Genomic DNA, 13,994 nt, shown 5'->3' with positions numbered 1-13,994 from the left:
ACAAAGTTTCGATCAAATTTTTTCAACATTTTAACTCTGCACACAATTTCAAAACACAGATGGCACCTCTATGTAGACTCAAGAGGTAGTTCCTTGGTGAAATAACTGTGCCATACAATTTAGAAAGAAAGGAAACTATGGTTCTTCTGAACAATCACTATGCTGGAAAGGGTTAAATGAACTATTGGTAATTTAATTCTGAGCGAATTATCTAGCTAACATATTACAACAATATGGCAGATAAGTGCAATGGATTTAAGCTTCATAAGATAAACTATTTCTGAAACTTTTATAACAATGATTGTGAGAAGTGTTCAGTTAGTAAATTGTATGCCTACCTAGTGAACTATACAGTGGTCACCAAACATTTGTTCATTTAAGTGAACTATTTAATTCTGAGCATCACTAAGCAACAGGAATCGTTGCTTTAAGTGAACTATTTAATTCTAAGCGAGTCACCTAGCAACAGGAATCGTTCATTCAATTAAATCAGATGAACGACATCTCGTCTATAATTACACAAAAATAATAGTTTATGGTTATGAAAAAAATAATATACTATCTTACAAGACTTCTGGTTGATAAAATACATTACCTGAATGTGCTTCATTTTCCCTGTTTCGTGCTTCATGGTATGCAGGTACATATAACACAAGTAATATCAACAACAAAGCAAAGCAAGCTACGAAAAAGTATCTGCGATGGTGCATATCGCCACCGTTGCTACTAATAGATAACGGATGATAATGATGGTGGATATGGGTTGGTCGCACTTCATACAGTATTTTCTCTCGCCCCATCCTCTCCGTGCAACCAATTGCACGGAATAGTGTTAGTCCACTTCAATCATCTGTAAACAAATATGGATATAATTACGTTTTTAAATTATCTTTCGTAATATTCAATAATATCTTTGATGGAATTAATAGATTTTCATTGCATCAGTTTCACCATCTTATTACTGGTAAAAGTAGCTTGAGTCATCGGTCTGTCTCTGTGAAGTGCAGGCAAGTTCACTGCCATCTTTTATCATCATCCATTATTCATTTAAGTTTTTTTAAAATAGTCAGTCACCTGTGGGTGTTGTACTTTGGTACTATTTACTCAGTATATTACAGAATATAGTTCTACATTACAGAATTTAGCTGGTTACATGGGATCATTAAATTGAACTCGAGGAGAAGAAGAAGAATAAGACGGTAAAAGTAATAGGCCTATCAGTGACTCCTGAGCACCGACATTTCCATCAAATAGGAAGAGGTAATTCTCCAGAATAACTACAATGAAGGAGGTACATCTCTCTCCCTCTCTACTAATTACCAATATAACATACGAAAGATTCAGGACGAATTACTAGACAAATGATCTGTTTCGCATGTATTGCGTCTTAGACCTCTCGAATGTTATATTGGCAATAAATAGGAAAGCACTACAACAGTGCATTAGAATATACAGCAAAGGTAAGTTAAGTTAAGTATTTAACGATTTTCATGCTGAAGGTATTAGTGAGTGCTCACTTGTTATTCAATGCTAAGCTATCTTAGCAATGAAGCCATCAACCAAGTCCACATTAATAATAATAATAATAATAATAATAATGATAATGATAATGATAATAATATTCTCGTTGTTGTTATTATCATAACAATTTTGTGAATGGTTAGTGGGTTAGTTGAGGTGATATCTAAGTGACGTGAGGCCGAGGATCTTAAATTCTTGGAAGGTAATCATGGAGAACCACTCCACCGTGATTTTCGAATTTTTTTCTGAAAACCCAGGCGCACTTCTGTACAGGGGCAGCAGCATTTCTCTAAGGTTAGAGCCCAGATTAGGTAGGGGGGTGTGTGTGTGTGTGTGTGTGTGTGTGTGTATTAAACGAAAATTAGAGGCTAGTAAATATTGAGAATAGGACGCATGTTTATATGACATTTTTTTTCGATTAATACACACACACACACCTAAACCGGGCTCTAACCTTAGAGAATTGCCGTTGTCCCTGTACGGAAGCGCGCCCTACTAACCTTGTCACACACCTTGTAAAAAACCAGCTGTACCTGGCTAATTACCATTTCGGAAATTTAACAAACCTTCAATTTAATAACTGTTGAACTGAATGTGCCGCTATTCGTATAAACGTATATAAGGACCATGGGACGAATGCAATATGTTAGCAATGCTGCAACGTACAATTCAAGGGAATGAATTTAACTTATTGCTGCGCAGAATGCCACCTAAGGTTGTGTGTTTATGCAAGAAAACTCAAACGTAGTGGATTTTCAGTCCCAATTTGACGTCGTCTCTCAATTTTTCTTTTGTTGCCAATAAATATAACTCGACAAGAAGTCAAGTAGAAATAAATCATGCCACCTTGGGTAGCGCTCTTGTAAAGAAATACTATAAGGTTGTAGTGAACAACAATTCAGTATGGTTGTAGTGAACAACAATTCAGTATAAACACGTTCCTCTTTTATCTACATTGATCGTTATTCTTTAACTTTGATGTTTACGGGTTTAATGCAATGATGTCAAAATGTTGTAGGTTCGATTCTCTAACAGTAAAAAGTACAGATTTATTAAAAAAAAAATGATATTGTACTCGAAAAATAAAGCTCGAGTACTTACGCATTCATACAATGTTATTTTATTTCTATACCGATTAATCAATGTCACTTTCAAGGACGTAATTCACAACGATTTAGAATACATATTCTATCAAATAAGAATGTCTGATATGAGAGAACTGCATAATTTAGTTGCATATTTACTAGTTTGAACATCCACACATCACTCGGCCTATTAATCGAAGTGCAATGTAATGTGATCAAATACGAGTGTCTCTGTACGGACATACTTTTAATGTTCCTCACACAGTTTTGGCTATTCTTACTGTTTAAAAAGGAATGAAAACTATCAATGTGATATATTCGATTTTCCCGGCTTCATTTCCTTGACTTCATCAATGAAGTTATTCTAAAACGTGCTGAAGACGTTACGTGAATTAAATGGTTTTTCGTTGGTCTATGCACAAATACGTACATACTATTAATAATAGACACTGGAGTTAATTGCTCTCTGACAGCAAACTGCAGCAATATACGGTAAACTACAACATCTGTGCTTTTGACACATTCATCTGAATGTGAGGATCTGCTAATTTTCTTCTTTAAACTATAAAAAAAAAATAATGAAGTATCAACATCAATTGGTATTCGTCCCGAAAAACATTGTCCGTCTTAAGTATACCTGTATCTGTAGATTGATAATCTACAAGGATTTTTCTTTGAATGCGTCGAATACAAAAGAAACACGTTACAAACACATTAATTACATCATACTACAGCTTTCATCCATATAACACAAGCGTAACTTCATTCACTTACTGTAATAGACACATAACATGATTCATAACCATTAGGTTTGCTACCCTGAACAGCAGACAGCACAGATGTTGAGGTTATAGAAATGTGACAGTAAAATTGTGGAAAAAATATGATAAACTATATTTTATCTCTGCATCCAAGAATGTACTTCTATATACAATATACAAAACATAGAGACAGTGTTATATCGCATTCATGTAGGTTTTCGGCCGTTGCCTACGACTACAAGGCCGGAAAACACGAAAGGCTCACGACAGTTTCATGGAGGCTATGAAATGACTATGATACATGATTACTAGCAAAGACTATATTAACGAGACGGACATCTTGCGATATTTCGCACGATAAAATAGGGAGACAACTTGCATGTGGCACTCCTAGCGGCTCGACCTCTCAAATCAGGCGGGAACACAAAACTCTTCATTTAATATACGGGACTGCCTGAGGAAATTAGAGTGCGTAAGATGCATATTTTCTGAAGTATTTAGATTAAATGTGAAAGGAAAATCATTTTGAAGGAAAAATGATTAAGAAAACATAAGCTACATAATAATTGTTCTTCACTTTATTGTTTCTAATGCATAACATTAATCATGTATTATTTTTTTTATCTTTCGGATTATTTGATGTAATTTTTTTGTGTTCTTTCTTCCTTTTCCTTTTTCAGTGAATTTTGATTTAGTACATTGACACATTTTTCAGTAAAAACGTTCAAACAATCGCAACAAATAACATTTACACATGTAGGAATTTGGATGCATTGTTTCAACTTGGCTTTTACATTGTTCCTGTTACACTCTAAAAACTCAAGAAACTGAATTATACACTCCTGAAATTACAAGGTACAGTGCAACAGCACTGGTGTTTGGAAAGAAAATATGCGTGTTGTGACCTTACACTGTTTCACCCTATTTGCCAACGCATTACCAAATACACAGGGGGTGCTCATACGGCTATGCGCAGACACGTAAATTTTAGACAGTTGACGCATGACGTCACCGAGGAAGCTAAACAATTGGCAGTATGAATTAAAAGCAAGCTATAAGTTGTTTTCTAGCAGTGATTCTGGTTACGTGTGCCCTAAATGTGACAAATCTGCACTCATAGTGGAATATTTCCAAATAAAAATGTGTTACAATGAACTGAATTATATTTATAGCAGTTACTGTTGTTAATTCGGGCTTTCACGTGTTTTATAATCGTAGTATATAGGTTATGTATTTAAGTTAGCCCACGTGGTATTAAGTTAATTAGTTTATTGTAAATATTTTGTGCCTAAAAACATATTGCATTATTTACCATGCCCGGTTGCGCAGTGTTTTCGTGTAAAAATTATAATCGTAAGACTAAAGGTTCAGATTTGATTTACCACACCTTTCCCAAGGATGACAGTGTTTGTAAGCAATGGATTCATGCTTGCAGAAGGAAAGACAAAATCAACATTAAAAATGCCACCGTGTGTAGTGTTCATTTTCTACCAGAAGATTATGAGAGGGACCTGAAAGCCGAGCTCTTGAACATTAAACCTAAAAAGATGCTTAAAATTTCTGCAGTTCCTTCATTGCATCTGGACATCGATTCAAGACCAAACAAGATGAATATAGAGGCTTCATCTTCACACCAGCCAGAGTCACCACAAATTACGGTAAGTGACAGACAGACAAGGCAGATTAATCGACATTCAAGAAAGCGAGGGCTTGAGAGATTGAAGACACTATCACCCAAGAAGAAGAAGTTTGATGTTGGTACAATTACAGATAGCACTAGTGACTCAGAAAGACATTTGAAAGCACGGTTAGACAAATTAGAGAAAGATGATAAACAAATGCAGACTGAAATGAATAAGTTAAAACTTAAAAATAAGTCACTGACCTTGGCTCTGAGCAGGAAAAGTAAACATATACAGCAACTTGAGAACAGAATTAATGCAAAGGTAAAAGAGAGAGTTTCCATTGTTTTGAGAAAAATTTTTACAGAAAACCAGATCAAGAACTTGTTGGTGACAAAAAAGAAGCCAAAATGGACAAGAGAAGATATATGCAGAGCCTTGACACTCCGCTCAATATCGAGGAAATGCTACATATATTTAAGGCAAAGTGTAGGAATCCCCTTACCATCACTGTCAACTCTAAGGCGCTGGGTTTCCAATTCCTTTAAGTGCAGGCCTGGCATATTAAGTGATGTTTTATTTATGATGCAAACTCAATGCAAGAATTTAACAAAAAATGAACTTTTATGTATCCTGAGTTTTGATGAAATGAATGTGGATGCAAGAGTGTGCTATGACCAAGATGAGGATAAAGTTTATGGGCCCCACAGCCAGGCACAAGTCGTAATGGTTCGAGCGCTATGCAGTAATTGGAAGCAGCCAATATTTTTTGATTTTGACGTTACAATGACAGGATCACTGCTAAAAGAAATCATTTTAGAAGTGCAAAAGGTGGGTGTTGTTATTGTGGGAGTTGTAAGTGACATGGGTGGGAAAAACAAGAGAGTCTGGAAGGATTTGGAAGTAGATCATAAGAAAAGATGTTTTGATAACCCCAGAGATGACACCAAGCGCATATGGGTTTTCCAAGATGTGCCACACATGATAAAATTATTGAGAAACCACTTCATTGACGATGGTTTTACTTTACCCAGTGGGAAGATAATTAACAAAACCATTATCGAGAATATTTTATCTATGGATGGAGGTGAAATAAAAATCTGCCCGAAACTGAAATATAACCATCTAATGGTATCAGGTAGAGACCGACAGCGTGTCCGTCCTGCATGTGAATTATTTTCAAATCACGTTGCAAAAGCCATTAGTTACCTCTTGCCAAATGAACATGAAGCATCAGAATATTTCAAACTTGTTAATGATGTTTTTGATATTTTCAATTCTAGGATTCCGGACAGTGAACAAATTCCCATTGCAAGTGGTTTTGGCATACATTTTAAAGACCAAGAGAATATCCTAAGGACATTTCATACCATGTGTGAAAAAATGAGAGTTGGCAAGAACACTTCACTGCTTCCTTTTCAGAAAGGTTTTATAATGTCCATTAGATCTTTATTAGGTTGTTTTTCTGACCTCAGGAAATTGTATGGGCTAAGCTACATCTTAACTGCTAGACTGAACCAAGACTGCCTTGAAAATCTTTTCTCTCAAATAAGAGCATTGGGACGCACTTACGACCATCCCCTTCCAGTAGAATTTAAAAACCGTTTGAGGCTGCTTATAATGAGTCGCAACATTTCAGACATTTCGTTCAATTCCTCAGCTGTTGAACTAGAAGCAGATACAATTGATTATCTTACTTCTAACCTTTTTGCAGGACTTCTACCAGACATGACAGAGGCATTGGCAATGATAGAAAATGATTCTGAAATTTCAGAAATTACTGTTGAAAACCTTCCTGAAGCAAGAGTCATACAAAATGTTTCTGAATTTTCCAGCGAAGGTCTACGATATTTGGCTGGCTATATTGCTTTTCGCTGTCGTGAAGTAGATAGATCATTAGGGGATCCTACAGGCCAATTAATTAGTGTTACACCAGATGCATTGCCGGTACATCAGGGCTGGATTGAAAAACTGTCTCGAGGAGGTCTGCTCAAACCATCAGATGAATGGCTATGCACAGTGAAACAGTTTGAAGTAGTGTTTGTAGGAGTGCATGGTGATAAATTAAACTGCTGCAACGTCATTAAGGGCATGTGTAACATTCTCGCACAGAAGTTTCCACATGTACATCCATTAATAATTAAAATATATACAAGAACAAGGACATTTATCCGCATTCGTTCACTGAATACGGCAGCGAAGACTGCAAGAGCAGCGGAACTACAAAGAAAGAAGGCACATAAATGGCAAGCTTCTGCTAGGCGCTGACAAGAGAGAAGAATTCATTCCAATCTTCAGGGAGGAGGAAAAAGGTATGTGATATAAATACCTACTTAATGATTATTGTGTTTGAAAATATGCAGCCTATTTTCAAACATAATAAAGTGTTCACAACTTCACATATTCATAGTCAATGAATGGCATGAGGTGGCTAGCTTTATTCTCCAACCGACTTCACCCCGTGGAGTCATGGTAATTTTAAATGAGGCTGAAAGGGCTCTAGAGCCAATCTAGGTCCAAAGATGTCAAGCATAATATGTTTGTAACATTTAATATAGTTTATAGCTTTAAGTGAGTTATGTTAATAATCAGCTTAATGTGTATTATAACGAGTATTTGAAAATATAGGACTAATGATATAGTAATATATATGGAAAAATTATGTGCCTATATTAATTAAAATACATAGGCCTACTATCAGAAATAATTAGGCATACACATGGCTTTATTATTTCTGCATGTTCTAATAATATTTATTAATGTGTTATGTTTTCTGTCATTGTTATTATGTTAGGAAATTATTAGCATTCACTATGTAATTGTTCTATTTAATAACGAACATTTCTTATGAAGGGTAACTATATTTTCTGATACAAAAATATTATTTCGTACAAACTCTTCTCCAGTTTAGAAGATGAAATTACTTGTAACACATAGGGATAAGACACTCTTAATATAGTTTCCTTTTGTGAGTGGTACATTTTCCTCACAAATAAAAGTTAAACAAAAAACAAATTGTCGTTTAAAAGAATTTTGTGCGATAACTTGTTACAAATACTTCGGTGCTAGGAGGCCATAATGCATCCCGTGGCTAACGAGCTTCCGAAGTGACGTCACGAGTTCGTCTGCTAGCGGAAATTGCCGAGTGGCTCTACCTTATAGTGAATCCATATACCTTGACCAAATACCTTACTATAATAATACCGGACAGCTATATACAGAGTTGGGCAGATAAAACCGGCCCCATCTCATGTCACATGATTTGGAAAATAAATTATGTAGGGTACTGATTTCTTTTCTTTCTTTTTTCTTGAAAATGTAATTATGTTGGCTATACTGTATCTTCCGCGTATTTTGTGTCATTGTTGTTGCGCCATTGTTGCTTATAACCTCTTCTGGTTGCTGTTTAAAAGTCAGACGTTCTAAACACATGTAAAGAGTTGTTCTTTAAATAAGCATGACTTATTCAATACCAGAGCGAATATTAATTGTGGAGGCGTACGTACAGACCAGCTCTATTAAGGAAACACAACAATTATTCAGAGACAAATATCCGCTTCGCTCAGTACCAGCGAAAAGCAGCATTCAAGATTACGTGTTTTCATGAACCTGTTAAAACGTGCACAAAAGTGTCTAGATGCAGATGGAGGGCACTTCCAACATTTATTATGAAGGTAAATGCATTTTATTTTCATTCCATTTGAAGTTTGTTTCAAATCATTAGTACCTATCAATGTCATAACAAGGGCCGGTTTTATCTGCCCAACACTGTAGCAGTTCTGCAAGCGAACGACGCTGGTGCTGCTACCTAGGAGGCCGGTGTGGCGATATTCGCGAAACAAGCTGTAATCTTCTGCAATGTATATTGTTGCTGGGCTAGTTAATAGTTTTATTAATTACTGCTGTGTTAAAATGTCAGGGTGTATATGTGCTATTTATAACTGCTACAAAATTACAGCATTACAAATTGCTCCAAGTCGTACTTCGATTTCCGAGGGATCATAAAACGTGAGTCAACATTCTTTAGTAGGCCTAATTCCTTAGTCTTTGTGTTGGTAGAAAAATACAAATTAGCTTTTTTATTTAGACTTAATAAATGAATAGAAGTTAAAATGTATTCGAAATTTTAATGTTTTATCAAGTTAAGTTTTATTGTTGTCCACGTGCCTTTACTAATTATTACAAGCAGCAGATTACTACCAATTTTATATTTGCAGTTGTCATCAATGCGTATATGAAGCATTATTGTAAATTCATTCTTAATGTCAGAATTGATTTTGTCTCACTAAACCAAAGAAAAAATATGTAACAATTAAGTAATTACGGAAAGTAACATTTACAAAAGGTAGTCTATATTGCTTGGGCTAGTTGTAAGCATAAAGGAAAAGGAGTATCAGTTTTCCAAGATGAACAGAAAGTAAATTCTTGTATGAGTAACGGAAAAGGATTATCGTCATCAGAATGGACCACTGCCATTAAAATTTCATGCAATACTGCAGCAGTAAGATCAGTACCATGACGAACAACGACTTCACGACAGTATAGAACTCCAGGATGTGAGGCGACTGAAACTCTTGGTCATGTGCTAGGATTATGTCCTAAAGGAGTCGAGATCTATTGCGCAATGTACGTCATCATAGTGTTCGCTCTTATATTGCCTCACATTTAAGGAAAAATAAAAATCTTGAAGTGCATAAAGAAGTATATTCTATATCCGAGGATGGCAGTAACAGAAGAGCGGATATACTGTAGTTACTCTTAGTAGACAAACGAAGAAGACAGTAATATTGGACCCAACTGTACGGTACCGGTATCTCAAGCATTAGCAGTTGATCAAGAAAAACAAATCATTTACCGCCCATGTGTTCCTCACTTGGGTGAGAGATATAATGCAATTGATTGCACATGGTAGGTGAGGGGCTTGCTTTTTGGTGCCCGCGGGTCGGCATATAAATATACTACTGACATTTTAAAACAATATGATATGACATCTCAAGATATTAAAAATATTTGTTTAAATATCTTAAAGAAATCCATAGGCATTTTAAATAATCATTTATATAATGTTTAATCTTTTAAACTTTCTAAGTTGCATATTGTACTATGATTGCTACCTACTGTATTGATTTTTCTCTCTATTCCATATATACATTTTTAAAATTATTTTCCGGACCTATATGGTCACCTGTTATGACAGGCGAATTTTATTATTATTATTATTATTATTATTATTATTATTATTATTATTATTATTATTATTGAGTATGCAATATTTCCCATTATATGCAGCTTTGATATAAGATAATTTTACATTAAATACTATTAAATATTTCTTAAGTGTTTCATATATTATTCCACATTAGTAACTCACGTTTTAAACAATAGTCCGAATCCCGCTATGTTAATATTTGTATTTGTGGACATAATTCCACGCCGCTCCGCTAGATGTCAGGTCCGCGATATTTCTCACTCACGCCGCTAGTAGGCTATACAGCTGTCCGGTATTGGTATTATTACAGTAAGGTATTTAGCATTACTGATTGGAGAATTGGAGTTATATGCCCATTACACAAGAAGGGTGACTAGAAGATTTGCTCTAATTATAGAGGAATAACGTTATTAAATACCACTTATAAGATATTCTCCAGAATCTTGCACAACAGGCTATTACCATACACAGAAAGGGCCATAGGAAAATATCAAGCTGGCTTCAGAAGCGGAAAGTCGACAAATGATCAAATTTTTACTTTAAGACAAATTATTGAGAAAACATATGAACAAAATATTGAAACTCATCACTTGTTTGTTGATTTTTCAACGGCATATGACAGCATCAATAGAGCTGAGCTTTATAAGGCGATGGTAGAGCTGAACATTCCGAAGAAGCTGGTGAGACTAGTTAAAACATGCATGGATGACAGTCAGTGTCAAATAAAGATCCAATCTGAACTATCAGATTTATTTCAAACAACTAAGGGTCTAAGACAGGGCGACTCATTAGCATGTCTTTTATTTAATATTGCCCTTGAAAAAGTGATAAGGGATGCAGGTATACAAACTAGAAGTACAATACTCTACAAATCATCCCAAATACTGGCCTATGCTGATGATATAGATATCATTGGTCGATCTGTGGAGAATGTTAAGAGAACATTTACTGCTTTAGAAACAGCAGCCCAAAAAATGGGGCTGAAAATTAACGAACAGAAGACTAAGTACATGATTGTTGGATGTAAAAAACAAAAAAGGGACTTGACAACAACAACCCATTTAAAAATTAATCAATATAAATATCAGAGGGTCTCTAGTTTTGTATATCTGGGCTCCTTAATCAATGACACTAATGATATTAGTGAAGAAATTGGTAGAAGAATTCAAAATGCCAATAAAGCATATTTTGGATTATTGAGGCACTTTAAGTCAAGACTTCTTACAAGGGAAATAAAATGCAATATTTATAATGTTTTGGTAAAACCTGTATTAACATATGGCAGTGAAACGTGGACCCTCTCAAAGACTCACATGTCAAGATTGAGATCCTTTGAAACCAAAATTCTAAGGAAGATATATGGCCCAATATGTGATAATGGAGAATGGCGAATAAGATACAACTTTGAACTTTACCAACTATATAAGTCCCCTGATGTGGTTACAGTCATTAAAATATCAAGACTAAGATGGGCAGGACATGTGCAAAGGATGGCAGATCATGAGATACCCAAGAAAGTTATGGGGAATAAATTTGAAGGAAAAAGGAGTGTAGGATGACCAAGACTGCGATGGATGGAAGGAGTGTTAGAGGATCTAAAGAAAGTGGGAATTAAAGGATGGTGATTGGTTGCCAGGGACAGAGATGCATGGAAGAGAGTTCTAAGGGAGGCCGAGGCTCAAATTGGGCTGTAGCGTCGATGATGATGATGATTTAGCATTACGGGGTAAGCGAGAAAATAACAAAACAATTAACTTTTCTTATTTGTTTTTATTACAGGGAAGATTCAAATTAACAGAAAAAGTTAACTAAATGGGGAAATTACAGACTTACAGGGAAACTATAGGGCTAAAAATAAATGTTATAGGCTGTTTCACTGTAATAATAATAATAATTTTATTATTTAAAATCGTTACAAAAGCAACAAGATACTTATTGTATTTAAGTTCTATAATCCTCTGGTTTATGCATATTTTTTCTGTTTCGATCTTGTCTTAGGTATATTTTTAACTTTCTGTTGTACTAAAATTATATTATCATGCATTTTCTTTTTACCCTTTGGTAATTAATTAATTATTATTATTAATATTATTAATGTGGCTCATTCTTCAGAAAGAAAGATCGGGAATCCTTTTGTATTCCCTGATTATTTCAACCAAGATCGTCTCCAATACTCAGACCTTAATATAGAAACAAAGATGACCGCCGCTGCGGTCCAAACATTTCCACATACTGTATATAGACGGTTCCGCCATATCCTTATGTCAAAATACTTCTATTTTTCATATTTATTACGAAACCAGGTGGTCCGGGTTTGATTACCGGTTGGGGCAAGTTACCTGGTTGAGGTTTTTCCGGGGTTTTCCCTCAACCCAATATAAGCAAATGCAGGGTAACTTTCGGCGTTGGACTCTGGACTCATTTCACCAGCATCATCACCTTCATCTCATTCAGACGCTAAATAACCTTAGGTGTTGATAAAGCGTCGTAAAATAACCTACTAACAAAAAAATTCATATTTATTAAGTTGAATTACTAAATTTTGTCTCAAATAAACGTCCAGCATTGGCGGAATTATGGGGGGGGGACATGAGGGGGGCACTGCCCCCCCAAACTTGTCTGAACTTTTTTTTCTTCTATTAATGTTAGAAAGTGCTGAATTCAAAAGATTTCTCTTGCTTTTGTTTATGATTAAGTTTCTGTGCTTAAATTGACGAATTCAGATCATGTGTCTGGACTACAATATACATTTTAAATTTCTGAATGCGTAACAATTTCTGTACCTCATTTGAGGAATGGAAGCACTGTAATGTTTCTTTTGTAACAGCCTGTACTCATGTGTTAGAAATCTGCAGGTGTTCAGGCCGCCACTTGGAGAAATATAAATAACATACTGCACAACAATGCAGAAAAAACATAATGTGTAAATGTGCAAACTTAAAGACGAGATTAAATAAAATAATTAGAGTTTATATTTCAGATATCTTCAGGAAGGTAAGCTTCATATAAAAAGTTCCTGTTAGAACTGACGGTACCACGTTCAAGTTATAACGGGGGGAGGAGGTAAATGATGTCCCCCATAATCCCGTTATGTGGGGATTCTATGGTTTTACATTGCCCCTCCAAGGAAACGGTTCTCTCTCAGCCTATGGTCCCGTGTTAATTTATGAGCAATGTTAGGTTCAATTTCAAAGGCGAGACAAAAAAATATAAGTACGGTACCAGTAGAAACACATTGCTATAAAGTTATGAACTTGACAGAGCAAACGCAGCCTGAAAATAGTGTTCAATAAGTTGAAAATCATACCCTGAACTCCGTACAAGTTACTGCAGTAAATGCAAACGTTCACTAATAGTTGTTGGGCATACTACTGCAGCTGTTGCTGCTACTACTACTGGAAGTATCCTAGTACCTGGTACTCGTTACATAAGCTGTTAAGTTAGCCATTATTGTATAATCATAAAAGATGTATATTTTCCCTGGACCAAAAAATATATTACAAACTGAATAGAATAACATCTATAGTAACAAAGTATTAAAATTATTTTCAGAAAGGAGCCACTGTGTAAACACAAAAACGACCTCTGTAACGAGTACCGGGTACTAGGAAACTACCCTACTACTACTACTACTACTACTACTACTACTACTACTACTACTACTACTACTACTACTACTACTAATAATAATAATAATAAATCAGCTTATATTATATATTTTTATAGATGGATGTTGACAACCTAGAGCCCTTAGCCTAATCCGTCCTGGATTTCAATTCTTTATGTTTTGTCACTT

General features: G+C 35.2%; 1 protein-coding gene across 9 annotated transcripts in view; it reads right to left on the bottom strand.

Annotated features, from left to right (window-relative positions):
* Positions 1-13,994, bottom strand: part of LOC138703493 (beta-1,3-galactosyltransferase 1-like) — an 82,896-nt gene that overhangs the window by 39,022 nt on the left and 29,880 nt on the right. For 2 of the 9 annotated variants that reach the window (XM_069831397.1, XM_069831467.1), the window contains exons 1-2: positions 3,244-3,378; positions 596-850 (exon numbers count right to left, since the gene is read on the bottom strand). In XM_069831397.1, the coding sequence (XP_069687498.1) occupies positions 596-800 (205 nt within the window). In that variant the 5' untranslated portion in view covers positions 801-850; positions 3,244-3,378. The other 7 variants (XM_069831404.1, XM_069831430.1, XM_069831448.1 and 4 more) reach the window with 7 other exon arrangements.

The sequence above is a fragment of the Periplaneta americana genome, chromosome 1, assembly GCF_040183065.1.
Source record: "Periplaneta americana isolate PAMFEO1 chromosome 1, P.americana_PAMFEO1_priV1, whole genome shotgun sequence".
Lineage (NCBI taxonomy): Eukaryota > Metazoa > Arthropoda > Insecta > Blattodea > Blattidae > Periplaneta > Periplaneta americana.
This window is presented reverse-complemented; position numbering and strand designations above follow the sequence as displayed.